Genomic DNA, 27885 nt, shown 5'->3' with positions numbered 1-27885 from the left:
CAAATCTGTCACTCTAAATCTTACTCAGAGTTCTCAAATTACTTCATAGAGATTATTTTCCTGTACTCCGTGACAATGCTCAATTGACAAAGTACCCACACACTCCGCAACAGAGAAACTGCACGTTATAGAAGCCGTGTGTAAAGAAGGTTATAAAAGCCAACATTTTGAAGCTTTAAATAAGTTGTAAAGTAATTTATCTCGTACTGTTTAACTCAATATTGACACGAAATCTCATTACAAAAGCAAACGGTTTAGTTTGTTTGCTTTGTGTTGCTGGACTCCCTCACAAGCAACTTTGTGTTGAGCACCAACGCTCTCATGCATTCATACTGTACATCCATCCAACGTCACTGTTGGCTCATCATGTCCTCAGCAGTAAGGAGATCTCATCTGGTGACACCAGTGTGGAGGCAGAGAGAGAGAGCGAGGGAGAAAGAGAAAGAGGGGGAAGCCACTTTGAGTTGGCAGTGCCACAGACAGGAGGAGATTGCGCTTGGCTTGGCAGTGGACAAGGCATATCTCTATCACACACACACACACACACACACACACAGTCTTCATCATCATGGTCAGTGTGTGTGTTTTGGATACTGTCCCTGGGTCTCTTTGTAATGTGAAGAGATTATAGTGTTGTTGCCATAATGGAGGCTGGCACTAACACAGCCTGGCAGGGGCATCAATCTGAGTCCGACTAAATATACCTCAGACGCCAATGCTCATGTGCTAGTGTGTGTGTGTGTGTGTGTGTGTGTGTGTGTGTGTATGCAGGGGCATCCCTGGCACATGCAAACGAATGCTGGTCGTGTCCATTTCTAAATCCTCTCCCTTTCTGTCTCTATTTTTAGGTCTCTATGCCCATGTGTGACGTTTCTGTCCCGTCTTGGAGGTGAGAGGTGAACTTGATCGTCCTTCACAAGAGGAGCGTCGAATCTGCCAAGAGAGACTCTTCAGAAACAAGGAGGACGTTATAGAGATTACGCTGAATATTAAGATCTTGAGAGGAAGCCAGGGAGAGATAAAGCTCTGCTAAAGCAAACACCAAGACAGAGAATCTGTTTTGGGCTTAGAGAGCTGAGCTGATACTGAAATCCTCGCCAAACAGGACCTAAGCCCAAACCAAGGCAGGTGAACAGCATTTCATATACGGACATAAAAGGATTTGATTTTGCTCTAAATCTGAACCAGACTAACGAAATAAGATAATAAAACGAACACTGGGCATTAATGTTAACAGGAATCTAGGCTGAATACCACGATAAAGTCACTTCGCATTCTCGAACTTTGAAGTTGACTTTGAAAGGACAGAGTTTGCTCTGAGCGAGCCAAGATGATGACCATGATGATGATGACGGTGGCCATGATGGTCACCTGCAGCTCTCTTTTCCTGCTGGGTCTGGCCGCCGCCCATGCTTCCTCCGCCACCATAACCCGCACTTCCACTACATCTTCATCCTCCTCCTCCTCTCCCTCTTCCTCACCACGCATGAAGCTCTCATACAAAGGTAAGATCCAAAGCTTTGAGGAGGAATGAAGGGAAATTTATCTTGTGTACTCTAGAGTTTTTGTCTTGCCTACTGCACATAATGTATACGTTATTTTGTGTGCAGTACGTGGACACACACACGCACACACACACACACACTTTCTTATGCATCATGTGAGCTTCCGCAATATCCTTTTCAAAGTAAACAGCCCTAAACAGCAGCCAGCTGTAATTTGTGGTGAGTGTGATTAACAGCCACACACAAACAAATACACACACACACACACACACAGCTTAAACACACAGTGGCGGGGTTTTGTGTTTTATCTCGAGCATTGTAAGTTAGAAGAAGGCCGCTCAATGCCCAAAACAACCACATAAACCAGGGATGTTTTCCATCATTGAAAACTGGCACTTACAGCCTGAAGGAACTCACCAAGGACATGAGGCTCGCTGAAGGCTGTCTGCCCAGCTGAGATATGTGCTCCCTTTAATTTAGGCTGACAGTAACATGTAGCACACAGGATGGAGAGACAGCAGACTATTTTAGTTTTAGTGGACACAAGAAGGACTGAACGAGATCTTGATGACTTCTGATTTAATTTAGCCTGCAGGTAAGAAGAACATAGTCAACAGCAGCCCTCTGTTTGTTTATCCAGTAGAGTATCCAGCAATGTCTGACTGGTGAACGGTTTAGCTGTGATGCCTTTTGTGATAAGCTGGCAAAAAGGTGAGGTGCAGTAGGTGTCTTCTTTGGGCCCCATGTTATTATCATCACAACATGTTGGAACTGAATAATAAACACATTTTCTAAGAGTGGCACAAGATAAAACAAGAGCAGTAGACCTAGAGTCCCTGATGTCATGCAGGCAGCTGTTGGGTGGCGTCAGAGTCTTAATAAAAGTTATAAATTAGAACAATGGCAGACTAATAAAGCCCCTTTAAAGTCTGAGCAAAGAGGGCTTGTTTTCTTTAGCTTCTGGTTTAAGCGCAGTCCAGCAGGGGAGGATGCAGTCCCTTTATTTCTTCAGCTTCTCAGGCCAAGAACACAGTTTTTTTTCCACGACTTGGGGTAACTATTATAGCTTAAGTTTACAAATATAAGCTGAATTTTCCTGGGCACTGTTCCCCCAGAGTTTGTTCTTGCCAGTTTGCAAACAGCAGGGACACTCACTTTTTCCATTGAAACCAATAGTGTCATTACTGTCAAAGGAGTTTGTCCTGCCTGTTCACAAGTCACTGGACCCAGGAGACATCCCAGTTAAAAGCTTAGGAGGTAATCTTCTTCATCAACCAGATGACTTGTTGCAGCCCCGTGGACAATCAACTGATCTGAAAGAGATTTGAGGTTGTTTTGGACGTCTTTAGTCTTAGGACATTGTGAACTTTTACTTGGAAGACTTGAAGACTTACTCCCCAAAAAATGAGCACACGGATAATGGCCATAAAAACATTTATTTGCACTATTGATAGCGCAATATACTTAACTCACAACAGTCTGATGATGCTTCATACATTTCAGAACTCTGACTGGACTCTTGCATAGTGTCTCAGTTTTGATTGACGGTGTCTATCTCTGTGCGTATGGAAGTAACAGAGGACCAATAAACAGATGCTAAACTGGAAGCGGTTTTCTTGTATATCTGTGCAATTCTAGAGTTGCAGCAGTTCCATGGAGTGCGGAGGTTCGAGCTGGAGCGTTCGTGCTGCTTCAGCGCTCTGCTGTTGGATGAAGAACGCGGCCGCCTCTTCGTTGGGGCCAAGAACTTCCTGCTGTCGCTATCGTTAGACAACATCGCCAAGCAGGAACACAAGGTTGGTCAGAGCAAAAATCAGTTAGAAACGACAGTAATTCAGGAACTATTTTTGCTGGACAGATGACATGTCAAATCTAAATATATAAAATTGTTAATGGTCCAAAGCAGAATAAAACCATAAAACATGTGAAAGGATGGAAGGTTTGGTGATTAATGGTATAGCCATTACTTTGCTGAGGTTTTAACTTTTTGATTTATTCAACATTGTGTTAATGGACTACAATGTGTTTACAATTCTCATGAGCTTAGCTTGTTATATCTCTAAAACATGGCAGTTATTACTTTACTTCTGCTGCGTGCTCTCACCATATCTGCCTCTTATCATGAAATGACTTTATTACTTACAGTTTGCGTTAACGACAAACTAGATAGAGGGGATTATATTGACATTGGATGGAAATCAGGAAGTGTTTTTTTATTTACAACCACTGCCATAATGTCTGAATCCTGAGAGTCATTTGCTACTGTTATCAAGCCACACATGCGTTCTGGGTTTGTTTTCTAAAGGCATGGAAGAAAGAGAGATATTTAACTGTGGACACTTTTTTTACCAATATGCTCCTCTGTAAATGACGGAATCATATTCTTGCACATGTGTGACCACTCAAGTGAGCGGCTTCATGTCTAACAATAGAATAAAGATAAATGTGGGATTGATAGAGAAAGGTAGAAAATCAAAGCGGTGGACAGAGATGAAAAGAGAGAATTTGTACCAAAAAGACATTGTGATTGATATCTGAAATGACCTGCGTTGATTGAAACCTTTTCCTTTGGGGTTTGTAGTCATAGCCAAGGCACACTTGATTACACATTGGCGCAGACACATTTATACCAAAATGTGCACTCAAGAAAAACAATGAGTGCACTTAAATGCATAAAGAACCATTGATATAAATACAGCCCACTACAAACATCTGTTCACAGCTGTTTGGAGTAAATTACATGTACGTACTTGCTGCGTTAGATGTGAACTCTCTGTTGGTTTGGGGTTTATGGGTGAGTTTGATTTATGACCTGGGTGTGAAGAGTAACCGTAGCTGAAGCTGTTTTCCAATGTGGTGGGGTCATCCTTCTTTACAATGAGAAGGGAGGATGGGGAGGTGTCTCATTTGAACTGTGCTATGCTCAGGGGCATATTATTCTAAGAGGGAACAAACATGTGTTGTTTTTAGTGTAAAAGTTTTATATATCTTATCAGAACGTACATCAACCATCCAGATAATTAATAAATATGTCAGGTACAGAATCATCTGATCTTTGGCTGTTGTGTTTCAGATCTACTGGCCCGCTCCCGTCGACTGGAGGGAGGAGTGTAACTGGGCTGGCAAGGATATCACTGTGAGTCTCTTCACACCACCTAAACTGTGTATTGGTGCAATAGATATCCTATACCGGGAAATAATAAGACCACGCTTATTGACCAAACTGACTGAATCATAATCCATTACATAACATCCTTTTTAAAAAAGATCACTCACCAGCCTGCAGACATTCATTGCACACAGAGATACATAAGAGGGCTGAGGATCTCCTCGTGGAGGACTGTGCGCTCCTTCCCGGGCACAACACAATGCTATCTTTTAATCCATTGGCGTCATGGGAGTCATCACAAGACAGAAACACACCGTTTAAACTGATAACATGTTATAATAGGTGCAACACTCCTTCTTTCGGACCTGCCCTGTGGTGAGATCACACCCTCAACATGTTTGTTTTAAACCCTTTCTGACTGGCTTAGCGTCACACTCGGCATAGCTCAAAGACATTTGTGGTTTCCACTGCAATATACACTTTAGCGTGCGTCCTGTGGCTTCATGCAGGAAATATATTTCTTAAATGTAGTTGTGAGTAAGGAGGACCCAATCAGAGGACACTGACACTGAGATAACAGGTTTATTGTAATGTTAGTGCAGACGGAGAGGGGAGAAGGCTGGAGGACGGCAAGCAGCCAAACTAGCAAACAGGCCAACAGGAATCCTGGAGCACGGGAAACAAATGAGCATTAAGTCTGGTTACCAGAAGATGGGTAAAACTATTCACAAAGATTTCTAAGCTAGAGACTTAAATGCAGCTTCCGCAGACGTTGAGACAACAATCTGGTGGCGAGTGGGAGAAAAGCTGGGGTTGATATGCAGGAGAGGTGATGAGCAGATTGCAGGCAGGTGTGCTGGTAGGTAGGGTCCAGGTGAGCAGCAAGACGGGAATCACACACGCACACACACAAGCACACAAAGGCAAACTGGGGACCAGGAAGACACGGGAGAAGTGGGAAAGACAAGTGAGAGACAAGGCCATGGACATGGGCGTGACATTTTTTAGTTAAAGAATTAGATAAACTCAGTTAGCTCAGGCTAGATTTTTGTGAAACCTGATTTCTTAGTCATTTATAAATATATGTTAGAGTTTCAATCAGAGTTTTAACATGAGAGCATACATCACAAAGCGTAAGTATTGCTGTGACAGCAATATAAAGAGACATAAGGAACAATTGGAAGCGATGCTTTTGTGAAAAATCTACTTAAAATTCAGAGTTAAACTGACATTGGCACTGGCTTCTAGAGGTCTACGGTATGTCTCCTCTCAGTCAGTTGAACAGTTAAAAAGAGGAGCATCTTAAAGCAATAAAGCACAGTAATTAAGACATGGTTCCAAAATAAGGCAGGAGGCATGGGACAAATCTGTTAATTGACTCACTGCATGTAAACACGTGTTAGGTTACATTAGGTTACAGTGTGGCTTTAACGGTTATTTTACACTGAAGGCATGATTGAGGTTGAAACACTCGTTTTTCAGGAAAAACGGCATTTAAGGAATCGTACAGTTCAAAATGTATCACAAGGTCAGAATTTTGAAAAATGCTAAACATCAAAGTATGTATAAAAAGTCACATGGTTTTCTGTGTGCTTGCAAGTGAGTGTCCATGGAGGGACCTGACTGACAGCATGTACGACACTTATTGCCAGGATTGAACTCATGACCTAATGTGATGCTCCCAAAACTGCTTGACCGAACATAGGCCACCCTGCTACTTCAATCTTTTATTGGCGCCAAAAAAAAGGAAAAATCAAGATTTTCTATTTTGATCTAGAGAAGACAAACATCTAGTTTCCAAGAATATGTTGAGTAAATACTGTATATGATGATTATGTGTCTAAATGTGATGTGTGTGGATGGAGGTCTGGGCAGAGCAGGCTCGGCTTCACTGACCGACATGTAGAGGCCACCAAGAGGCCATAGACCACCCAGGATTACATCACACACAATTAGCTAACTGGTATAGTTTGTGTGCGTGCGTAGGTGTGTGTAAAACAGTAACTTGGCATCAATGCTTCCTGAAATGCCACAAATCTGCCTATATATATATATATATCCAGTATTCTTATGTTTAACAGAGTGTGTATGCGTTTGTTCATGTATGTTAAAGTATCCGATGTGTGTGTGTGTGTGTCTTTCTATGTGTGTGTAGAACAAACCCTTCATCAGTGTGATTACACAGCTGTAGCAGACAGACAACGAGCTCCATTCATTCAAAACTCGAGGCTCCAGTTTCACCTGACCAGGAGTCTGTCTGAGTGTGCATGCGTGTTCAGGTTTCTGTGTGTGTGTGTGTGTGTGTGTGTGTCCTGTGTGTGTTTGAAAGAGAGCAACGGAGGAGACGGGAGGAGAGTGATGGAGAGAATTAGTAAAATTGCTCCAGAGGAAGAAGGGAAGGAGGGAGAAAGAGATAAAAAAAATAAAAAAAAAATAAGGGGGGATTTTGAAGACAACTGTTGCATTGAAAGGAGCTTTCCCCTGGTCAGTTGTTATTCCTGCTTTTTTTGGCCTTTGAAATGTTATTTTTATCCCTTGTTTAACATGCTCCCCGTGTATTCCTTTTGACTTTTGGTATCTTTGTGAACATTCACCCACACACTGAGAGCTGACCTGACCTCACACCGTTGACCCTAATTACAGGGAAGTGTTTCTCTGTGGTCTCTCTCTCTCTCTCTCTCTCTCTCTCTCTCTCTCTCTCTCTCTCTCTCTCTCTCTCTCTCTCCCCCCCCCCCCCCCACTGGATCTCTTCTCTCCCACTTCACCCTTCTCTCTTAGTCCTCCTCTCTTCCCATGCTCTCTCTGTATTTCATATTAGTGGTGGGAACCAGAAGTTTCTCATGTTGTTTACGACCCCCTTAGTCCTCCCATCGTCTCCATGCACTTGTTCGAGAAATCTTTTTTCTTCACAGCCAGTTACCCTCATATTAGCCGTTTCACTGCTGGATCAGACTTTTTTACACTTTTTACACTGTAACGCTGCTAATTAGCACATTTGCTGCACAAGTACACAAACAAAAAGTATTGCGGGATGCTTAAGAACCACACATTCAATCAATCTCTGGCAGGGATTTTTCGTTTTCGGCCATGCCGTCCTCAGGGTTCTCAGGTGGGAAGCCAGTGATAGATCAGATCCTTGTCACCACGGTAGTGATTTGTACTGAGCCTAATATTCACACTGAATTGCCATTTTGTTTCACATCATTCCTTCATTGAACAAATCTGAGATGTGGACGACGATTCCGAGGTCTGGAACCGTAGTAACAGTATGGTGGCAGTATGGTGGCAGTATGGTGGCAGTATGGTGGCAGTATGGTGGCGGATAGCTTCCTGTGCTCTGTGCCCTCCCTTTCGTCTCAGAACACTTATTTTACCAACTTACTCAGCTTAATTGCTGCCATTTGGTTTAGACTGCAATGCAAACAATTCACCGTTTTGAAAACCAACGTTATGCAAACTTGTGTTTAAGAAACCAAGGTTTTTTCACCAACTAGTTGCTTGGCAACCTCACAGTGATAACAAGAAGTCACTGCACCTGACAAAGAAATAATTCAGCTCTTTTCCTCCCCGTAGAACTACAGCTTGTCATTTTAACTTTTTTATGCTCTATTTTTTACCCCTAGCTGTTTTCAGTCTTTATGCTATGTTTATGTGAAGATTAGTGTCTCCTGGTTTTAACGTTATTTATAACGGATATTTGCACGAAAGCGAAAAAGCGTATTTCCCAAAATGTGAATCTGTTACTTTAAAAGTCGGAAAGGTTTGTTGTGTTCATATACAGTGCGGTATATGTGTATGTGTGTGTTTATTTTGCAATACATACATTCCAACTAATTAACTACAATTTCTAGCTACCTCAAAAAGAGTACACACTATCACGGTAGCTCAACAAAATACACACAAGGCATGTGATGGGCTTAAGAATTGACCCACATAAAGACAACAACACTTCTTCACTCACACACACACACACACACACACACACACACACACACACACACACACACACACACACACACACACACCCCTAAACCACAGAAAAAAGCCACCTAACATGCATACAGACACACTAACACAAACATAGACACATGCACATAAACACAGTCAGACAGTAGCAGTAAACAGTTGACGGTTCACCGAGACACTTAGTCTGACTCACCACTCTGACTGTAGAGTTGGAGCCATATTTAAACCAAAGAAAGTGATGGATTGTGTTTACGCTGTCATGTTAGCGCCAATTAAAAGAGGATCACCAGTTAAAATCCATTGACCCACTGGGAAATTGTGGAAAAGGAGGTTAATGTTGAGGTTGAGCGATGGCGTATACTTGCAACCTCAAACTATCCTCACCACAAAGATAACAGCATTGGTCGTTTGTTTTAAGGGATGAAATAACGAGTCATTACACGTTTTCTTTTCATGCAAGTAGTCTTTTCTTGAAAGCAGAAGGACTTTCATATAATGACACGGTCAGCAGGGTTTGACACTGGAGCATATAGCTGGAGTTTCCTGTCCTTTACAAACAGTCAACAGAGTTGGTTTCTTTTTCTGTAATTATGCAGGTGATTCTTAACTGAATACGTTCTGTTGCCTACCTTGAAAACAGGACCAAGAATCTGCAGTCATGCCAGTGGCTCCATTGATGGCTGAACGTAGGCACAGCGGTGCTTTCAGCTAAATAAAAAATGTCAACTTGCTCACATTAACATGCTGATATTTAGCGGGTATAATCTTTACCATGTTCACCAACTTCGTTTAGTGTGTTAACATGCTAAGAGTTCCTTATTGGCACTAAAGACAAAATAAAATGGACCTGATTATTGCGCTAAATGACATGTTAAGGGGCCAAACAAACTGAGGAGGACATGAATGTCTTACCAAATTTCATGGTAATCCCTCTAACAGTTTTTTACACACTTCATTCAAAACCATAAATGTCAAACTTATGGTAGTGCAGAAAAGTCAGAGGAATAAAAAGTCATCACGATTTTTCCTAAGGGGACCACAGCTGTCTGTACAGCTATCCACCCAATAGTTGCTGAGATGTGTCTGTCTCGACTAACGCAGCCAAAGAACCAACCAACATTGTCATCCACAGAGTCACGCCGCTGGCATCGCGTCTGCAAAATACTCAAAGCACGAACAAAAGACCTATATTTAGTCATTTAGGTATTAGGACCTGAAGTGCCCTTAAGCAAGGGCGTTAACCCCTAACTATTGGGTGAAGCAGCTTAGTGGCCACCAATGTGTGAATGTGAAGCAGCCTTCTCCTGAAAACCACTGACTATTTGACTTTCACTGTGTAGAATTATTGAGTTGATCACTGCAGATCATCACTGTGTGGGGATTCACTTTACACACTGATACATTTGAGCATTTCCATCCAACTAATCGAGAAAAAAAAGGAAATCCTGCCCCGCCTCGATGTGTTCCTTAGTGATATTATTACAGCTGAACAGATTGTTGAAGGTCAGAGTGCAGAAATCATTCTGCCGAAGGAGAAATACGTCAGACAAACAACGCTGTTGTACATTGTCCTGTTCAGCAGACGCAATCAAAGGCATTCCTGGGATATTACACAGTGCTGTGTTGTGTATCTAATGGCTGTCTACTGTGCGCCATCGGTCCGTGTGTTCAGTCAAAGGCTCTGAGCCATTAACTTTATTAAAGTTTGCTCCACCACTGGCACTCTTTGCTCTCAGACACTATCAAAACAGAGGAAGAAACCTGTAGCTTTGTTTCTATCAAATATTTCATAATAATGCACTGAAACAGCTGAAAATAAGCGTTGGATGGGTTGAAAAAAGATCAGTGCCGGGAAAATATGAGGGACGTTGTTTTTAAATATCCGCAGATTTTACCCAAATTAGCTGTGTAAAGATTATGACGAATAATATCTAACAATATAACTAATTAGATGCTAATATATTAAAGAAACAACACTTGTGATATTAGTGTGGTGGAAAAAAAATGCCTCCGACATCCAATTTTAAGGGTCAAGAAAAATCATTGCAATATTGAAATAAACTGTAGTTTTCTTTTGACTTTATAAATCAATAGGCTACGTAATGCTTGAATGAAAACCTAGTTAGTGTGAGACAGACAGAGGTGAAGAGAGGAAGCAGATAACGGCCGAAATAATAAAGAGATAGATCGGGTTAATCATTTCTAGAATGGAGAGGGTAAAGAGAGAAAAGGAAAAAAAGACATCCAGTGAGGAACAATACAGCTTTACAATACATGAAGGCAAAGACATAAAGCTCTGGCCACAGTGAGGTCACAGCCTGCATTTTGCTCACAGTTTTAACTAATGAGTCAGTGATGGGTCAAAGGTTAGCTAGTGAACCCTTTCACACCCACACACACACTGAGGAAATGTGATGGCTGGCATAATTCACCTCCCTTGTCCTCCTCCTTCCTTTCTGATCTTTTCAAGGTCTTTCAAGCGTCTTCTCTATTCTTACCTTTTTTCCGCCTCCTGCTCTCCTTCTCTTTTGTCACATCAAAGAATCGACTTTGTCAAACATACTGCTCCGCTGACTCCTTCACCTTCCTCGGCCCTCTGACACACACACACACACACACACACACACACACACACACACACACAAACTCGCTAAGGGCTTGAAATACAACGGGAGTTAGATTAAGCAAGGAGGAGGTGTGTGTATGTTCATCCATTGTGTTGATATCCATGTCAGCCTAAGGGCAGAGGCAAAAGTTGAGTGTGTGTGTGCGCGCCTCTTTCTTTCATAGGAAACAGAGGTCTCCTGTGTTTGTCAACAGCTTAATCGGCCTTTCGATTGGTTGAACACCTTCACATGTGCACACACACGGAAGCATGCATGCAATCACACACCACCACTCAGACTCTCACCCCCTACTGGTTTTCAAAGGCTGAAAAGCAGGCCTTTGTTCTAAACCACTGAGGTGAGTGTGTGTGTGTGTGTGTGTTTTTTTTTTTTTCCAGGCCTAATGAGCCACAGTTCCGCTTGCCCCTGCTTTCACAACCTGGCCTGTCTGTCTGTCACCCTCGGGTGACATTAGAGACTGAACAGACGGCTAAAGAAAGACGTTTGATTAAAGAGGAGAGTAAATGTGTAGATAACAGAGAGATGGAGAAACACTCAATCAACCTCCATTCATTCATAGTAAATGTTATCTTGAGGGAAATTTGGTTTTACAACTATAGGCATTAAATACACAGATCACAAACACACACCAATGATGACAAAAACTTCTATAATGCAAAATCGCTATATATTATACAAATGCAAATATTAAGAAAAAATGTAGAGAAGCCAAAACAGTTCTCCAATCTTGCATCTCCCAAATGTACTTGGATTAAAAATAAATAAACATGAAGATCAACAAACAATGGAAGAATCTGCAGACTTTGTACACAGGGCGATTGTTGACGGTCAGATTCATGTCTTTATAAACCTCTTCTCCAGTGGGTCCCCGGGGTCCAACAGTGTCTGTAACTTGATCTGCAGACAGATGTTACAATGGCCTGTCTGGAGAATAGTGGACAGAAGAGAAAAGGAGGGATTAGACGTGAAAGCCAGCAAGTGTTTACAGCAAAATATTATTTAGTAGACTAAGGAAATGAACTTGTTTTGCAATTCCAACGCAGCTGTTTGAAAGCATCATATTAGCTCATCATGTGTTACCGAGCCCTGGGACTGAAGACCACTGATAATCATAGTATATGCATCTTCTCTTCTCGTAAAGGGCAGTTGAAAAACAGGCCGATCTCCTCTTTCCCTTGTGTAAGGATCAGTGCTATGGCCAGAAAAGGAATGTTACCATCCAGTATGTTAGTGTACAGTAAATCTATTTCTCCAGCTGTCTCCTGAGATCCAGCTTACTGTAACCTGACTCCCAGATGGACAGATGTGACTGTGGGTCAATAACCTGCTGGCTAGATAAGAAGAGGAATAGAGGAGGAAATAAAACTATGCAACAACAGGATGTATTCAAAGTCAAATATTAAGTTTTCCATTTCAGTTTACAGGAAAACCTTGAGTTGTGTATCATGCTTGACATTTATTTCACACATTTTGAGCTAAGCTAATCAGCTGGTGGCTGTAGCATGTAGTATGCAGCTGTAAGAGTATTTTGGATCCTCACATCTAACTCCTGACTAGAAAGTGCATCACCCACAAATCTAACACTAGTTCTTTCATTACAACATACCAGCTGAACGTTTTTCTTTGATTATTCGTCTTCACTTTCTGAGGAATAAAACAAAATAAAACATATACACAGTATATATATATATATATATATATATATATATATGGTAAAGTACAAGAGTATCTTTTGATTTATTATCCGCTTTTTACAACAGGCCACTTTCCATGCTATTTTAACCAACCTATCAAGAATTTCATCAAATGCTGGTCACATCCTAGATTATCCACTGATATACACATTTGAAATCATAACTAACAAGATTTGGATTTTTACGTCATAAAGGTGTTTGATTCATTCGCCTATATAGACTATAATAGTAGAATCTATTCTACAAGCCACTGGAGCTAAACAGGAAGCTTTCCTCTTTCGGTTTGTCTTCTTGTCCCATCTGGTGGTCATGAAAGCAATCTTCTGCTCAGTGTTTCACACCCACTGTGATGCACAAAATGTCCATGTGTTTCATGAAATCCATACTGTGTAAGTTAACCAGCAACATATATATTGAGTAGCTCACAGTTTCAGGCACGTATTATACTTTGTGTGTGTGTTCATATGGAGGTTCGTATGAGTAGACACACACACACACATTGTAGGCATGTGTGTGTGTGTGTGTACAGCTCGGACACAAAGGCTGTCACAACAGTGTGTTGGAGGCGGAGCTGGGGACTGGAGAGTGTTGTCACAGGCAGACAGGGTGAGAGGAGCTATGTGAGGAATGTACATCACTAAACCTAATAAAAGAGAGTCCCGAGGTTTGTTAGTTGATTTTGCATTTTCAGTGTTTTTGCTTTTCTTGTGTTGTCGTGGTGACTTGTTTTTAGACTTTTAAATTGAGCTGCAGATAACGAAGTTACACTTTCTTGGTATTTTCCCGGAAATGTCTTTTTTTGTTTTCTTTTAGGGACCTAATGTGACATTGCGCATGAATACATTTATGTCAACAAGATCCAGTATTTCCTTCCCAGAATTTAATTCCTGCAAGTGTTTAAAGCCCCAAAGCAGCTTAAACTAAAACTGTGTTTCTGTGTGTGTTTCAGTCCGACTGTGTGAACTATGTGAAGATTGTGCACCACTTTAACCGCACCCACCTGTACGCCTGTGGCACGGGGGCCTTCCACCCCACCTGCGCCTTTGTGGAGGTGGGACACAGGATGGAGGTGAGGAATACACAAAACAAAACCAACAGAACCAAACTGCTGAACAGTATTCCAGTTCTTATTGTTCTTTGTACATCATAAGATCGAGTCAACAGAGACAATATCTCAAACATCCTTTGCTTTGCCTAAATCGCCTCAGCCAACCTTTACTATGAGTGAGAACATAATCCAAATTCAACTGTGTAAAGAGATGAATGTTGACATCCGATATCTGGGAGTTGCTCATGCTTGGAAAGCATAGCATAGCAACATTTACTCTAGCGAGCTGCAATCTGGACTGACGGTATAGAAAAGGTGAATCATGGCGAAGAGTGCGGACGAATCCATCAAGTTTATAACTCATGTTCCCGGTTTCAAATTTGTTTCGAGTCCCTCAAACTGCCAAAATCTCAAACCTGATATCTCAACCCCAAAACGATTCTGACAAATGGAAGTAAAATGTATGCGTGATCACACTTTAAAGCCAATCCTCCCTGTCCTCTCTCTCCATCAGGACCACGTGTTCAGGATTGACCCCTCCAAGGTGGAGGACGGGAAAGGGAAGAGTCCGTATGATCCTCGGCACAATGCTGCATCCGTTCTCGTCGGTAACTAAACCCATGCACGTTAATATGAGCCGATTATCCATTTACTAGAACACGTTTTTACTTGAATTGGTTTGAAATGTGTAATAGTTGTGATCATTTTCTAACATTTTCATGCCATACTTTTTGCTGATTTTGATTTATGATTCATCCCGTCTCCTAGGTGATGAGCTCTATGCAGGCGTGGCCACAGACTTAATGGGCCGGGACTTCACCATCTTTAGAAGCCTGGGGAAACGCCCCTCCATCCGCACTGAACAGCATGACTCACGCTGGCTCAATGGTCTGTGTCAGCTTAGACATCACTTCTTTTTTTCAGTTTAGTTCATTTTACATCATAACTAACTTCAGTCTGGGTACAACGTGTTTGAGAAACTGACATTGTTTATCTCTGTTTTTCGCTCTACCAGAACCAAAGTTTATTGGATCCTTTTGGGTCCCAGAAAGTGAAAACCCTGATGATGACAAGGTATTTTTCTTATTCCGCGAGACGGCGGTTGAGGCCCAGGGGTTGGGAAAGTCCACCTACTCCCGCATCGGACAGCTCTGCAGGGTGAGAGATTGTTTCATCAACCAAGTCCAGTATTCTAATTAAAGCGGGTGTGATAGAAAAAAATTATTACCATATCCTGTTAAAGACATTTTGATTGTTTTGTCTTGAAATCAGAATGACATGGGCGGTCAGCGAAGTCTGGTGAACAAGTGGACGACATTCCTCAAGACCCGTCTGATCTGCTCGGTGCCAGGAGCCGACGGCAGCGACACATACTTTGATGAGCTGCGTAAGTTCACACAGACGGACTTTCTACCGTATCAACTTGTTTACGACTGCAATGACGTTGAACAAAGCATGGTGTCATGGTAATTGATGTTTGAAGTGAAGGTCCTGCATGCTCAAGTAAAAGTCATCATAAGTGTCTTTTTGGGGATTGAAGAAAGTACACCTTTTAGTATGAACTCACATCAACTCCAGTAACAAAGTGGTTGAACCTATCTGCGTTTCTATTTTGTGTCCCCATTATCCACCCAAAACATTATCCATTAAGATAAAGATGTAGTTTTCATAAGTTAGAAAAAGCCAAACAAAGAGTTGAAATTTGGGCTGATTTTCCAACCTTGCTCTCTGTTGAGTTTTTACCCAGAGGCATATTCTGTGTGTGCAAAGGGAGGGAAAGTCGAAGAAAGCATAATAAATTAAACAGGATTTCTGACCTCAATTGTGGATTATCATTCTGCCCCACATTCCTGCAGACTTGGAGAAAGCATGAGTTCGAGATTCATTGGTAATAGATGCTGGCCTGACCCAAAGCCAATGTTTTTGCTCTGAGTTCAGAGAGAGTCGCAGGCTCATCTCTGTTGAGTCTTCGTGTGACGAACGGCAAATAATATGTTTTCATTAGACAAGATCCAGAAGCCAGGCTGTATTTCTGAAACATAGATTGTTTCACTCTAAACTCATTCACTTGTGTACTTATGAGTACAATGTTGAGTACAAATGGAACCAGACATTTGTGTAACAATCTAATAAATAAAACAGCTTTAAGCTTCATTTATAATTTTTTAAAATATGACAAAATAAAAGTGGTTAAATCTAAGAGTAATCCCTGGACATCAAGATGAAGTTGAAATGATGTTGGTTTATCTGCAACAGTTGTCCCTTCGCTAAACCCGACAAGCAATTGTCCAATCATAGCTTAGCAACTGTAATCGGCCGGTCAGGCTCATCAAACTCTGGATTTGTCGACCTTTGTGTTTGTTTTGAGGCTTTGAAGGGAGCAATATAACTGCTTCAGTTCCCCATCGGAAATATTAACCACCTAAAAGAAGGCCAATCTAAAAAATTCTCAGTTTAAGTGGAAGCTATATTTAAAATATTTTCAAACTGGGAGCGTGCCATTGCCATCATTACTGTAGGTAATACACACAATGGATAAGAATATATGTAGTGAAGTCATATTTGAAACTTAAATCAGGTCGTTTTTTTCTGCAGGGCTTGGTTAAAATAGCATTTTGACACCAAAACAAAACATACTTTGACTAAAATGTGAAAGTTTGTATTTGAATATATAAGGAACGCCGATGGGAAGCTAGAGAATGATGTAAAACATCTCATAAAGACAAACACCAAACCTCCAGTCATGTGGTTTCCAAAGCAGCTGCAGCAGTTTCAGCTCTCAAGGTGTTTTAGAGTTTTCTCTCTGAACATATCTGTGGGCCATAATATGATACGTCTTTGTGCTTATCTCGTGACGCAGTGAAAGGTGAAATAAGTGGAAGAATTTCTCCTAACCCTTAAGTCTAAGTCCGTCCATCACATTCCCTCATGTGAACAATGAGTCCCTTATCTCTTGACCAAGAGTGTTTTGACCATACCTGAGGCCAAATATTAAGAAAGGACCTCCCTGTAGAAATAGCTGAACCTGTTGAAATTGTAATGGCACAATACTAGTTGGAGCAGTAGACCTTTTTTTTAACAGCAGTATTTCATGACTCAACCTGTAAAATAATGTTTTAATCAGACTCAATCTTGATAAAATAATGTTAAAAACACTGCTCGAGGCTGTAGTGAATTTCGGTCCATGTTATGACTGAGATATTGGTGAAACGTCTCTTTAAAGTAATTGCCATAGGGCTTTGCTTATCTTTCTCTCAACCTTTGACCTCTAGACTACCACCACCTGACCTGAGTGTGTGTGTGTGTGTGTGTGTGTCCTCAGGTGACGTGTTCCTGCTGCAGACAAGGGACAGAAAGAACCCTCTGGTCTACACAGTCTTCTCTACTTCCAGGTCAGAGTCCATTCATATTGGGTGTGTTTGTGCAAAAGAGAGAAAAAGGAGAAGAAGACAAATGTGTGTGTGTGTGTTTGCAAGATTTGTGGGGACATAAGTCTGTTTACACAGTCACATTGTGGGGACTCGCCATGGGGACAAAATCTATGTCCGAGTAACGTGAATCATTGAATTTTAGGGTGAAGAATTGGTTTAAGGGTAGGTTAAGGCAAGGCAAGGTTAGGTTTAGGTTAAAGCAAGATTAATGGTTAGGATTAGGCTGGTAGCGGTTAGGGTAAGTCTCCAGTTATTGAATGAATTCAATGTAATGTCCCCAAAAATCATGAAAACCCTTGTGTGTGTTTGGATGTTTCTAACCCAGCTCCCCCTGTTCCCCAGTAGCAGTGTATTTAAAGGCTCAGCTGTGTGTCTCTACTCCATGAATGACATCCGGAGGGCCTTCCTGGGGCCCTTCGCTCACAAAGAGGGGCCCAACTACCAGTGGGTCCCCTTCCAGGGAAAAGTCCCCTATCCACGCCCAGGAATGGTATGCCAATAACTTCTCCCTGGTTTCTAATATTTCCATTTAGGGCACTGAACTGTAAAGATACAAAGTCGTATCTATATGAATTCATTAATCTCATGTGATGTAAGTCCTAGCGGCACTTCCTAAATGAAGACCTAATTTCATCCAAAAGCTCTTCAGAGTCCTCTCAATTAATATGTGCTTATTAGGGCTCTTACATTCATCTAAGCACGCCAACATAGCGTCAGCAGGATTTGTTATGCAATGCCTCAGCTGTTAATGCCACAGCAGAACAATCCCCATTGTATGGCTGCAGAATAGTAATTGTATTGGGCCTTCATTAAACCCTCCATCACGCCATCATCAACCTCACTGGGTTGTACAATTAGCAGAAAGAATCAAATTAAAAGAAACAGGCCACCTTTCAAGAAAATTAATCAAAACTGCATAGAAAGTAGATTCAGAGTTTATGAATTAGATCAAAGCATTTTCCACTTTATTCACCAATTGCATCTCCTGCATGATGCTACAGTATAGGGTCGTAAAGCTTAGGTATCTGGAATTAAACTCTAAGACAGGAATTTTAATGAGAGAGGGAGGCTGGACTCTGAGCTGGAGAACATCTCTCACACCTCACTGTGACCTGGTCGACGGTAACTTTGAGAAGTCAGACATTTATACCAGTTTAAATGCAGAACAATCACAAAACAGATCAAACATTGTATGAGTCAGTGTGGAACGTTTGAATCCAAATAAGGCAAAACGTTTCTGAGCACCCACAGTAAGTCCTATTCTGCAGAGCTATAATAAATCCCTTACAGTAGAAGTGGATTGGCTGTATTATTGGAATACTTTGAATTTGAGTATAATCCATTTATGAATACAAAATGTGCATGTTCATACATTCCCTGGATAATATTTGAAAGCAAAATGGTCAGTTTTGATGATTTTCAGTATTTACAGTTAGTTTTTTAATATTTCAAATGTACTTGCACCATTTTGCATTCCTTTTGAAGTTCAGAAAACGGTGTACCACAATGGAACCAAAAATACACTTGCAAAATAACTGAAAAAAATAATTTTACATATGTTTGTGCTGTATCTCATTTGTGTTTGTCTGCAATTATTCCAACTTTCTTTTATTGCCCTCCAATAGTGTCCCAGCAAGACATTCGGCAGTTTTGAGTCCACAAAGGGTTTCCCAGATGATGTGATCCAGTTTGCGCGTCACCACCCTCTGATGTACAATCCGGTCTACCCTATGAGCAGACGGCCCGTCTTCGTCAGAACTAACGTGGACTACAGCTTCACACAGATTGCTGTGGACAGAGTCAACGCTGCCGATGGACAATATGATGTCATGTTTATTGGCACAGGTGAATTTCTTGTTTTCAGTTCTAACTTAGCTTTATATTTGAACATGAAAATAAAGACATGATGTGTTATGATGTGTGACCTGATGGACGGCATCTCTCATTTCAGACAAAGGGACAGTACTAAAGGTGATCAATGTCCCCAAGGAGAGCTGGAACAACATGGAAGAGCTCCTACTGGAAGAGCTGGAGGTCTTCAAAGTGAGAAAACTATGATAAAGCTAATTTATTGTAGATACAAACACTTATGGTTGTATATTGAGAAACAATGCTGATGCATCTTAAATGCCTTTTTTTAATAATGCAAAAGTTTAATTTATTTGATGTGTTGTCTGCTCTAAAGGATGCCTCAGCTATCATCGACATGCAGATCTCCTCAAAACGGGTATGTTTGCTTTCAACTTAAAATCATTGACAAAAATATGGGACATTGTGGCTCCTTTTGCCTGAAAGAATATTGGTCTGTGTATCACTAAAGGTGGAAACCAAGTAAGGCAGTTTTACCATCTCAGGCAGCACTTAGAAGTAGGGATGTTGTAGAGCCCGTACGGAATGGGCTAAGCATAGCATAGCATAGCACAGCCTTCAGCAGTTAGCAGGAGAAAGCTGGTTGTAGAGGAGATTCAGAAGCAAGAAGAAGCTGATAGATGTGCAAGAGCGGTCTTGTAGGCAAAGCGGGTTGAGTGGATGAGTTGGGAAGGTGTGGAAAAAGATACTCAGGAACAGCTTCCCTTCAGCATATTCTATCAGGGTGTAAAACAAACCTGTCTCAAAGCCGATACACTTGGAGATTTAAGCAAGGGCTGAAGTGTTTAGCAGCAGCCACTGAGTAAGCTTCTGTCCTTTGCTTTGGAGAGAGTAGAAGCTAAAAGACCGCTTAAAGTTAAGTTAAGTCAGGACTAGAGAATGGTGTTGCCTGTAATGGGGCCCAGTAGATTTATACTTAATTATCAACAATACCAATGCCACAAGAACGGGAGGCAAGCTTTAATTTTGTGCATTTGTGATCGTGCCTTAAAAAGGAGTTAAAATCAGTGTGTACTTTTAAGTCCTGAAACTCTCTATTCAAACGTGTCCCTCCACTCTGTGTCCTCCACAGCAACAGCTGTATCTGGGCTCAGACACAGGCATTGCCCAGGTTCCCCTTCACCGCTGCAGTGTGTATGGGAAGGCCTGCGCTGAGTGCTGCCTGGCCAGAGACCCGTACTGCGCCTGGGATGGAACATCCTGTACTCGCTACCTGCCAAACACCAAGAGGTCTGTGACACAAGCACTAACGACACACACACACCAGATGACCATTCATTAAATTGAGCAGGAAAAACAATACAAACTGTTGTAATCTCAAAAGTATAAATTCCTAATGTTGTAGTAAATTGTAATTAACTCTTTTTTACAGACGTTTCCGTCGCCAGGATGTAAGGAACGGAGACCCCAACACCCTGTGCTCTGGAGGTATTCTTCAAAAACTATTGTTTTTTCTGGTTGTTAAAATGAAAACATAAATGAAAGCTCTGCAGCTGTGACCAGTCTTTTAAGCTTACTGAGGGTATTCAGAAAATAAAGCTTTACTCTGATCCTGGTGTGACTCAGAGACTCTTCTGGAATCTGACATCTCACTGTCCGTGTGCCAAAAAATCCCAAATCCTTCCACCCTTTGCCCCGAGTGACCTCTGTCCTCCCAGACCACAATATCAGCATTCTGCTGCTATCTGTCTTTCTGCCACATAACGTAATCGGGCTAATCGCTCAAACTTTAGGAGCTCCTGGGTAATACGATTACATCATGCAGCATGCAAGCCGGGTCGTGAAAAACTAATGAAGGTCAGAGTAATTGCCCCAAAGCGCTGGTCAGAGGTCAGTTTAGCAGCACCCACATTGTTTTCCCAACAATTTGTGTTGTGCAGGTGGTTAGAAACAAAATTGTTCTTATTCTGACCAAATCACGGTCTTAATGTTCGGATACATTTTTGTAAATCCTAGAAATTGTCTTAGAAATTTGAGCACATATACTCTGACTTATGGCTAAGGTTAAGATTTGGGGCACAGACACTGATCCTTTGTCATTGCTAAACCTCATCATTCATATTGACAACATGTATGAATAAGCACTGCCAGGACCAGAAGAGTCCTTGTTTGGTGTCACACATCAAACATGTAACAAAGTGTTCAAATATTCACCATTATTCTGCAGGATGCAGTCATGTCATGATTGTAGTGAACTTTCCCATCAACAGCCAACTGAGGCTTTCATTAATCAGTGTTAAGATTATTGTTATAACACCTAAGGACTACTATGATTTACATATTTTCCTTGTGTGCCACCAATACATAAATACTGTTGCTCACAAGACTAAAAGACCCTATAACTATTTCTAAAATGTGTTTTTTATAGAACAGAGATACTCTTTGAGAGCTTTGGTTTCACATTATTAGCTCAAGTTGTTTCTGTCCCATATCATCCTGTCTTTCCTTAGTGTGACCTGCGCAGGTCTTTCCTTCCCTGTCTTGTCCATTTTTTCAGCCCCTTTCTTGGTCCTGTCCTGCCCTCTTTTGGCTTTTCAATTCTTCACTGGTCCTGGATTGTTGTTAGTGAGAGGATCCCTTGGTTACAGTAGATCCCATAATGTCCTTGTCTCTGCTGCCCCCTGCAGACCACCATAAGCACCGTGTTGCAGAGAGGAAGCTGTATGGAGTTGAGGGAAGCAGCACTTTCTTGGAGTGTATCCCAAAATCCCTTCAGGCCAGAGTCACCTGGACCTTCCAGAAACATCCACAGAACCCACGTGAAGAGGTGAGAGGGATGGTGGAGAGAGGCTTTAACTAAAAGAGCTAAGGGGAACATTGACCAAACTCAAAAGAGGTTTTACATGACTGTAAGCCAATCTATCTTATAGTGCAATGTGCAGTTAGTGTTAACATTTACTATGATTCTTGCTCAAAATCTTTATCCAGGTTTAAAAAAAATGTTTTCCCACATGACATTGTTGTTAAGCAGTGTCACTCAAGTTAGTATATTCTGACAATGAACTGCAATTGGTACTGAACATCATTTTAGCTTTTTTCCTGAGTCCTTGGTGACGATTATTATCGCCAAAGTCAGATTAAAGAGCATTCCACCTACAGTATACTGGGTGCAAAGCTGCCAACCTTCACAGATCAGGTTTTAAATGAAAGCTGCTCTTGCAGTTGTTGGCTTTATTCTGTACTTGTTTATTCACTACTATATGTGCAGGGCTGTTTAGAGCCACTGCCAGATCCACAACATTTCTGTTCTCTTAGCTCTTCTATTAATCAGGGTCAGAATCATCTTTACACATGTGCATGAGACTTTGCTGGATGACATTGGTGCTAAGATACACACTTGTACAAAAAGACAAAATGGCACAAAGTTGAGCTCCAACATTTTGCTGAAGGTATTTCTGTTTTCCAGGTGCGTCTAGATGACCGCATTCTCCAGACAGACAGAGGCCTTCTGATTCGCCGTGTCCTGAAGAGAGACGTCGGCATCTACCAGTGTCATGCCATGGAACACGGCTTCACCCAAACCTTACTAGGCATCACTTTGGAAGTTGTACCTTCAACATCCTCCTCAGTCTCCAATCTACCCTCCGATGCCCCTGTCCGATTAGAACCCCGCAGCGGAGGTGGGCCCCCACAGACCAATCAAAAGCTTTGGTATCGGGACTTCATGCAGCTGGTGGACCACCCTAACCTGAGCACTGTTGACCAGATTTGTGAGCAAGTTTGGGCACGAAAGAATGCCGGCAGTGACCAAGGGGATAAGACCTTTCCTGCTCCGGGGAAGGACGCCCCTCCTCCGGGCCCCGCTGTCCGCCCAGCTAACAAGAAGTGGAAGCATCTTCAGGAGATAAGGAAGGGGAGAAACCGCCGGACCCACGACGGGAAGCCGAATCCTCGGGCGCCTCGCAGTGCAGGGGAGTAACAACGTCGAGAAAGACATGGAGGGTGAAAAGAATGACTAATACAAGAAAGGAAGGAGGAAAATGATAGAAAGAGATTGAGAGACCAAGAACTCCTGGAGGTGTTCACAAATACAGACACAACCACGTACATAAAAACACATGCAGACACACACACACACACACAGCACCTCCTCTATTGTGTATATTTATCCATGGATGCCCCCACTATACGGTACCCCAATCTCCGAGTCCTCGTCCCGCTGGTCAGCCCCTGCATGTGCTGCCTTACAGCCCAAATTGATTCTGCACGATCCCTTTACACTGTTCCACTAGCGTAGTCGAGGTTACATGCAGACACACGGGAGTGAACCCACCTTTACCTGTGGGCAAAAAAACTTACACTCTCCTGTCATTCCTGTTGCCACTGACTGTATATGGAAGGTGGTGTTGACGACAAAGAAATCCCACATCTTTTGTTGCCTCCTTCATGCCAACAACACAATGTTATATGTGGATAGTAGCTCTAAACTCTGGACTGCACCACTCAGAAAAACAGCCCCCAAAGTTTTGGATGACCTCTGCTCACGGCTTTTCTTACCTGAAGATTTCACAACAATGTAGAGAAATGGTGGACGTCAGTGCTGCGCATAATGGGAGGGAGAGGAGAAACTGGAATTAACTGGAAAGTAATGGTCTCCAACTGGAAACACATTTGAATGCAATTATTTATGTGCAAATGCAAAAGCATTCAGACAAATAAACACTTTAACAAATTGTTACTACACAAACATGTAAATTGATCCACTTTTCCAGTAACCTCACGTTTCACATGTTTGTGTGCATAAAGCAGTCAGAAGAGGTAGAGATGTCAGCAGTGTGGGGCAGCCTGTGGAACAGATCAGCATGTTGCAAAACTGGTTATATTATATAGTAGTTTTTTTTTATGGTTTCCTTTGGCACATTGAGGCATGTTGCAGCAAAATAAATCCCACAATACAATGCAGTTATGGTTAGCGAGCAGTCGAATCTGGCGAGATATAATTATAGTGCTTTACTGGTCCAAACCACTAGCGAGTGAGGGGTGGAAAAACTACTGGCATTCCACGATGTGAGAGAAAGATGAGATGTGTACAGGAAACAGACAAAGTTGAAGCACAAACAGAATTCAATCTGTAAAAGCAAATAAAAGACCAAACAATACCTGGATTACATCTATACACCTTGTCACATCTTTCACATATACAAGAGTGTTGACATGATCAACACCTCACTCTAAAATGTGCTATTTATTGGTTTTGTTTTGGGTGTGTTTAATGTTTTGTACATTAACAAACAGGATAAATCATGAACGTGGTGGTTTGGGGGGGGAAACATTGATACAATGAGGAGATAGAGGGAAGTGGACTCTAGTATGACGACCCATGTTTCTGGGCTACGGTACAGTAAATATATATAAATATATTAGCATGATATTTATGAGTGAAACTATGATTTTGTTTTGTATTCTAAGCGGTACTCCTTGCTCTTTTACACTGTTCTTGCATACGTTTGTGAAAAATAGATATATGCAAATTATATGAGATGAGCCACCCGCAAACTCCTCATTCAACACCGCAAAATGCGCAGAAAGCTGTTCTGCGCTACCCACAATGCATTTCACTGTCCAAAAACAAAACTTTCATCCGATTTCATACACTGTTAGAGTCACTCCTCAACATAGTTTAACAGTCATTAATATCATTGCCTTTTGCTGCTTAATGATGTCATCTCTTCCTTATGGACAATTAGTGCGATGAGGTCTTCCTTCTCTCCGTCTTTAGTCCGATCTCTCTCTGTGTATTATCTGTAAAGAAAGCTGTTTGTTGCTCGTCTGTGCTAACATGTTGTGTGTAGCCTGCCTCCTTAGTGTTCATTGTGTGTACAGGCTCGGATGAGGAGCCCACCTATGGTACCATACTTTATTATATCATAGTCTATCCACATGAAAGAAAACAACTGGCCATGTTAGATAAAACATGAATTTGTGTTTTTGCATTAATGACACAAGATGATTTTTATGATGAATTTATGGTCTAATTTGTGTTTTTGCCACAAATTCCTCAGAAGTATCGTGGTTTAAAGTGTTCAGTATACTCTAATTGGCTAAACTTGGCTGTGTTCATTAATTCACACAGTCCCTGACAACAGCAGGCATCACAAACTAGGTCTGTGAGTGGATTTTAGATGTATGGAATCATTGTCGTTGTTATTTATGTACCTTTTTTATAGAGATGTAATTAACTCTTTAAACTGAACTGAACTAAACTGACTGACTCCTGTAAAGGGGACACTCTGCACTTTGACACCACATCCAGGATTTACTGCAAAATGACGACATGAAAAAAAAAAAAAATCTAGGAAGATGCTGCCTCTCAGCATTCAAACCATAGAACTAATTAAGGTTATACTACTAATTCACTAAAATTAGATTATTAGTTGTGTACTTCCTTTTCTTCAATGAGAGATTATTTACAATGGTTGTGATGTCAAATCTGCTTGAGTCTCTCTTTTCAGCCAGCTGTTTTGTGCTCTTTTGAAATTGCATGACCAATGTTAGTGGCTAACGCGTTTGACAATGGTGCGGTGGCAAGAAAGAGCGAGAGAAAGAAAGCACAATGTTGAATATTATTATCATTCCTTTGTATATGTGCAAAGATAAGCTGATATGTTGTGGTGGATTTTTATTTTTCCTATAGATTTACATGTGTTGTTTGTGTCTGCTGAAAAGGACTCATCCTCAACATTTCTTGGGACATTACAGCCAATGGTGAAAAAAGAAAAAAAAAAAAATCCTGAACAGTGTCCAATTAGAGTCTTTGTTGTTCACACAGCCCTTTACTCAACACTCCTGTTGTATCCCATGTCATGTGACGCACCCCTGTACGATAGCTCACAAGGAGAAGCGTGTGTGTGTGTGTGTGTGTGTGTGTGTGAGCAAGAGAGAAATGTGTGCTAGTGGTTTTTATGTGTGTGAGTTTTGGGGGAAAGCAGAGCTCTGTATATAATGGCAAAGGGAACAGTGGTGTGTGTATGTGTGTAGAGAGGTCTGAAGTTGAAAGTTGAAAGGTCGAAGGCCAAAGTTGATGTGGTGCACTGTAATACTCCCAGAGGTCTTTGTGAAATGTCATGTCAGATTGTTTTTGATTAACACAATAAAAATATGCAGTTACTTAAAAATGAAATTCCTGATCTGTTTTGTAACATAGTGGGGGAGGGGAGCCGTGAAAAAAAAATCATATCAGCATATTAACTCAATAATAGTCATATTCTGAAGGTTTTTATTAAAAGTTAAAGATGGTCACGATGTAATGATTTTCTGTTTTTAATTTCTGCCAGTTTCATAAGCCAGTTTTAATTTCATGAATTAATAAATGAATAACTGGATAGACGATTACCAGAGTGTTGTGACAGAGATTGATTGATTTAGATCCTTTAATTCAATTTAGTTTAGTCTGATTAAAGTTTATTCTACTTTTCCCAGCTCTGGATTCTGAATTATGTCATACGTGTTTTCACCACATGGTGGCAGTTGCACTATGGTGCCTTCGTGTGACTTCTCATTGAGAGAGTTGTGATGTATTATAGACGATGAAATCTCGATGAAGTACTTATGTATTGAACTTTCTCCACTACATAATGTTATATGTAAATTGTTGGAGGTTTATGCAAAAAAGTAGATTTTATTAATCTAAAAAAAAAAAAAACACGCCAGGAAAATCCTTAAAGTTCAACAAGACAGCTCAGACAACAGAGGCCAGTGACTGACCGGTCATGTCTGGAATACACCACCTGCTACAGGACGCGCTAAAACATTCACAGAAAACACATTAACAAACAAAGCAAAATGTTTCTAGTTGTTTCTTCAATACATTTGTCTTCCCTGTTACATGGTGAACTTTCTCGATCAAAGGTTTCTCAAAGTCATGCAGAGGTGAGTTGTTAAAGAACATTGTTAAAGAAACTAAACAAGTTCTTTAAGACAGTAAAAAAACAATGCTGGCAATGCAGAGCGACACAAACACACACACACACACACACACAAGTGAGACCACTTACATTCCTTTACACATGAAAAACATTCACATATGTTTAAGTATTCAGTGACTCACAAACACACACACACACACACACACACACACACACACACACACACACACACACACACACACACACACACACACACACACACTCTCTAATGCAGCATGTGGTCACCAGTCATAAACACAGAATTTAATTGGGTCCTTATAACTCAAACTGGCAAGTGGCAACCCATTAGTCCCCCAATGTTTTTAGTGGCCCTCAGTTTTCTGTATATACAGTGTGTGTGTGTGTGTGTGTGTGTGTGTGTGTGTGTGTGTGTGTGAGTGAGTGAGTGTGAGAGAGAGAGTGTGTGTGTTAAAATGGTACTGCAATGGTCTGTGGGGTCCCAATTCAGGGCTCATTTCCGTATTCTGATTTTACTACCACTTGCCATTAATGTCTGTGTTCGTGTTCTTGTACAAAATTCTGTTTAATGGTTAAGACTTGTTTTAGAGTTAAAGTTAGAAAAAGGTAAACTAAAATGATGCTTGTAGTCGGAGCACGTTTTTGAGATTTGTATATCCAGAGAGAACACAACAGGATACAGGGGACAGAAGGACAATGGTACTGGAACACAGACACACACACACACACACACACACACACACACACACACAC

General features: G+C 41.3%; 1 protein-coding gene across 1 annotated transcript; it reads left to right on the top strand.

Moving 5' to 3' along the window:
• Positions 1–1330: 1330 nt before the first annotated feature.
• Positions 1331–26303, top strand: sema3b (sema domain, immunoglobulin domain (Ig), short basic domain, secreted, (semaphorin) 3B; the record flags this gene model as incomplete). The annotated part of the gene is made up of 17 exons (XM_079178252.1): positions 1331–1505; positions 3144–3301; positions 4579–4641; positions 13851–13970; positions 14464–14557; positions 14718–14837; positions 14965–15107; positions 15222–15336; positions 17272–17341; positions 17726–17870; positions 19006–19225; positions 19332–19423; positions 19566–19607; positions 20322–20479; positions 20622–20677; positions 21877–22016; positions 22656–26303. The coding sequence occupies 17 exons, from the start codon at positions 1331–1333 to the stop codon at positions 23166–23168; spliced, it is 2424 nt and encodes an 807-aa protein (XP_079034378.1). The 3' UTR covers positions 23169–26303.
• Positions 26304–27885: the final 1582 nt, after the last annotated feature.

This window comes from Pholis gunnellus (assembly GCF_910591455.1).
Source record: "Pholis gunnellus genome assembly, chromosome: 2".
In the NCBI taxonomy this organism is placed as follows: Eukaryota; Metazoa; Chordata; class Actinopteri; order Perciformes; family Pholidae; genus Pholis; species Pholis gunnellus.
The sequence above is the reverse complement of the archived record's forward strand: the minus strand, read 5'-3'. Positions and strand labels throughout refer to the sequence as shown.